The sequence below is a fragment of the Dendrobium catenatum genome, unplaced genomic scaffold (genome assembly GCF_001605985.2).
Source record: "Dendrobium catenatum unplaced genomic scaffold, ASM160598v2 fragScaff_scaffold_1468, whole genome shotgun sequence".
Classification (NCBI taxonomy): Eukaryota; Viridiplantae; Streptophyta; class Magnoliopsida; order Asparagales; family Orchidaceae; genus Dendrobium; species Dendrobium catenatum.
This window is the reverse complement of record NW_021319930.1, coordinates 832,664-836,317: the sequence shown is the minus strand read 5'-3', so window position 1 is coordinate 836,317 and position 3,654 is coordinate 832,664. Positions and strand designations below refer to the sequence as shown.

General features: G+C 35.2%; 1 protein-coding gene across 1 annotated transcript; it reads right to left on the bottom strand.

Moving 5' to 3' along the window:
* Nucleotides 1–459: 459 nt before the first annotated feature.
* LOC110109969 lies at nt 460–3,076 on the bottom strand. Its single transcript, XM_020841222.2, has 4 exons — nt 2,776–3,076; nt 2,125–2,711; nt 842–1,357; nt 460–760 (listed from the first exon to the last, which is right to left on the bottom strand). The coding sequence occupies exons 1-4, from the start codon at nt 2,999–3,001 to the stop codon at nt 632–634; spliced, it is 1,458 nt and encodes a 485-aa protein (XP_020696881.1). The 5' UTR covers nt 3,002–3,076; the 3' UTR covers nt 460–631.
* Nucleotides 3,077–3,654: the final 578 nt, after the last annotated feature.

Here is a 3,654-nt window from a genome sequence, read left to right as displayed (position 1 = left end):
AACATATTCAGCAAGAAAATATATTAAAGAAGTTTGGTTAACAACTAGAATCATAATTCCTTCCACCCTCATCCAATTGCCTGAATATAATTTCTCAACAAACCAGATCTACATAACATTACCAATTTCCTGGCTTTGGTTGGACCCTAAAGCTTAAGTTAAGCCATTAAGTGTGGTTAAGGCGTATAATTGGTAAAGAAATATAATCTGCTCTAAGTTCAGAAGACTATTTAATGGATTTCAAATTTAAGTTCATACTTTCTAAATCATCAAAAGAAAAAGATAGAAAAAATTAGCTGAGATAAACAAAGATAAACAGGCTTAGAGAAATTAGAATTACAATTCTCTATATTTAATAGAATAATATTTTGATATATATATATAATAGAGGAGAACAATAAAAAAATATTATAAATAAAAATTATTCTTAATAATAAGAATATTCTACAATACTAAGAATAATAGGTTGTTACTATGAATATTAGATACATGCAATAATATTTATATGTCAATAAATAATTTCAATAAGTTTTATACAAATAAAAATTTTCATAATGTGGCCATTTGGCGTTGAAGCAGTGCCAACCAAACAAGCCTTACGGATGAAAAAGAAGGAAAAAGATTATTCCCCTTAGCTTGAAACAGTTACATCAAAATCACTAACAGTCCATTCAGCAATCTCCTCACCATCACCAACAAATATTTCGGTTCCAACATCAATTGATCTCCAAATTCTCTTAGCAGGACTGGTTCCTGGATCCTACAAAGCATATAAAAAGTTTTGAATTTAGTTATTAATAGAATCTGAACTGATATCACAAATAGCAGCAGAATCAATCACCTGATAGAAATAGAGTCTACTGGATAGGCCGCCGACATCAAGATCCCAAGTTCTTGGGTCGCCGACCCAGCCTTCGCCGGCTTTGGATGGATAGCCATAGGGTGCCCATGCTGGGTGAGGAAGTATCTGAACAATCTCCTGTGCATGTGGATTGCTATATGGATCACAGGTGCTATAAGGCTCTTCAAGTAATTGAGCATTGCCAGGTGAGCAATAGTAATGGTATGCAGTATAGGGGAAGTTAGCAGTGTTGTTTCTAAAAATTTTGTTGTTGTCATGAGTAATGTGGAATGGTGGGCAGGCATTGAGGTTGCTGGGGCTGCACCAAGCAGGTGTTTCAGGATTGATGATCATTTCGGAGTATCGTGTAACATCGGAGGTTAAATCCCCGTCGCATTTGGAACCATTGTTCTTCCAGCAGCTGCCAATGTCCATGAGGTAGAACTGGCTCTTGGGGCCTCCACCTTTTTTTATGTTGAGAGTGAGCCTTACTCTGAAGTTGGGTGATTCTGGGAGCTGGAGAGGAAGAGAGAAATTTGTTAGATTCTAAGTAGAGTCCTCGGAGCTAAGAGGGCTTGTGGGAATTGATTAATTGCAGATTCAGTTATAGCTTTGGATGATTCGAGATTTGTAGCTGAGTAATAGGTGATTGACAAATGCATTTTGGACGAGGGAGTCATTAATTACTTGTTACAATCTCTTGTACCTTCTTTAATTATAGTTTTCGATGATCTAAGGAACAAGACTATTAACAGGTGGCTCACAAGTTCTTTTTGTATGGATGTGTCATTTGTTTCTTGTTACAGCTCTTGGATCATTCACAGATGGTGCAGAGGCCTCTGAACTAAGAGTACTCAGGGCGAATACATTAATGCAACTTTGACAACTAAGTTACAGGAGTGAGGCAGCTCTTTACAGCTATTGGATCATCCAAAGTTACTGCTGAGATTTCAAGCAGAGGCTTTGGAATTGAAGGGAGTCGGGGAAATGCATTCAATGTCCTAATTAAAACGCAATAAATGTGTATATTTCAAAGAAAATTAAAAACATCTCATTAGATATTTTCACTCATTTCTAATATATATATATATAGCCAAACATATTTCCGTTAAAACAAAAAAAAAAAAAACAAAAACAAAAACCCAAAAAACAACGAAAGTTTCAACATTGTTTACCTTAACTATGACTTAAGCATTGTAGTATTTAAAAAAATATTCTACTTATAATTATAATATGAGAATTTAAATGAAATTCAAGCAAGAAGGAGGCGATCTATAACTCACAGTTTTCATCATGCCTCTTGTTTGATAATGATATCCACCAGAAAATCCTCTGGTTGCATCCGCCCTCAAATACAACATAAGCCACGGATACTTCTTTGAAGTTTTAATCTTATGACTAAAAACCCAGCTTCCCATTCCTCTCCGCTTCCTCCAAATCACCTCAAAATATGAAAAATCATAAATTCCATCTCCAAATTTTGCATCAAAATCATAACTTCCATAGAATCTTCCAACCATTTCTCCTCTCTCTGAAAGACTGGTCTGCTGATGAAAAACTACTGGCTGGTTCATACATCCCTTCCCAAAGCAAGGAAATCTCCTCCCATATTGAAGAAATGGCCCAACCTTCTTTCCATTCTGTGGGCAAAGTCCAGATTCAGTATCAAAGTTGCCATTTTTAAGCATGACCATCCAAAACTGCCAGGGATTTGGGTTCTCAGAGACCTGACAGAGAGAACCAAGATACAGTTCCTTCTCGACTGCATAAAGGTCTGGGTTCAGTAGAGCTGAAGCCCTCAGACCTGGGAATGGCTTCCCTACACCAAGCTTGTTGTCTTTCTCATCCACTCTGTGTTTCAAGGAATTTCCTGAGGAAAGAGAAGATTGTGAGATTTGGAGTAAGGAAAGTTTAGATTTTTCAAGTGTTATTACCAGAGATATCAAAGCAATCTGCAAGCCTTGGGCTGCCCATTCCTGGAGCTTCTGTGCCAACTTCATTGCAGAAGTTCCAGGCTTCCAATGCCACTCTGAGTTCGTCTCTCTTCATTCCAGGGTCGCCAATAATGGACGTTGATTTTAAAACATAGGAATGTGCTGATCTTTGAACAGGAAAGATAAGCAGGAGCGTTAGATGAAGTAAAGAGATGAGAGCTTCCATTGTGAGAGAGAGAGAGAAAGAAAGAGACCGAAAGTCAGGGAACAATAAATGAAAATGGTTACGACCTGTGACGACTTTTTCTTCATGGAGAAAGAATCTGAAGTTATTGTCCACTGTTGGGGTTATACGAAGAACAATGCTACTGTCGAATTCACTGTTCTTTTTATGAATTATTATTAGTAAATATGCTGTTAAAAATATTAAATATGTTTTTTCTCTCTCTATTTTTTAAAATTGCTCGGTATTCAAATCATTTTTTTTTATTAAGATAACTTTCAAAATTAGTACATTTTTTAAAGACAAGGGCACATTAGATTTTAAATAATATTTTATATAATTAATTTATCTTAAAGAAATTTTAAAAACTTTGAGATTCGTGATCTGTTTTTTTAATTTAAGGATTATAATTAGCATTACAATTTTCTTATATTAATATAAAGAGCAAAAAATTTCTGGGTCAAACTTTATTTGACATGTTCGATGCAAGGAATGGGGGCCCACCATCACTTTTTTCAATTCTACACAAGGACATATCCTTATCATCCCCATATCACGGGCATCAATAATACCGTTTTAATTCCCCAAAAAAAAATAATAATACCGTTTTAAATTATAATTATTTATTATTGAAAATTTTGATTAAGTATTTATTG

Excerpts from the sequence above, each read along its gene's own strand:
- LOC110109969 (XM_020841222.2), bottom strand. The coding sequence starts at position 3,001 with ATGGAAGCTCTCATCTCTTTACTTCATCTAACGCTCCTGCTTATCTTT. Across the intron at positions 1,358-2,124 it reads CAAGAGGCATGATGAAAACT|CTCCCAGAATCACCCAACTT; the intron begins GTGAGTTATAGA and ends CTTCCTCTCCAG. Across the intron at positions 761-841 it reads GTAGACTCTATTTCTATCAG|GATCCAGGAACCAGTCCTGC; the intron begins GTGATTGATTCT and ends TATGCTTTGTAG.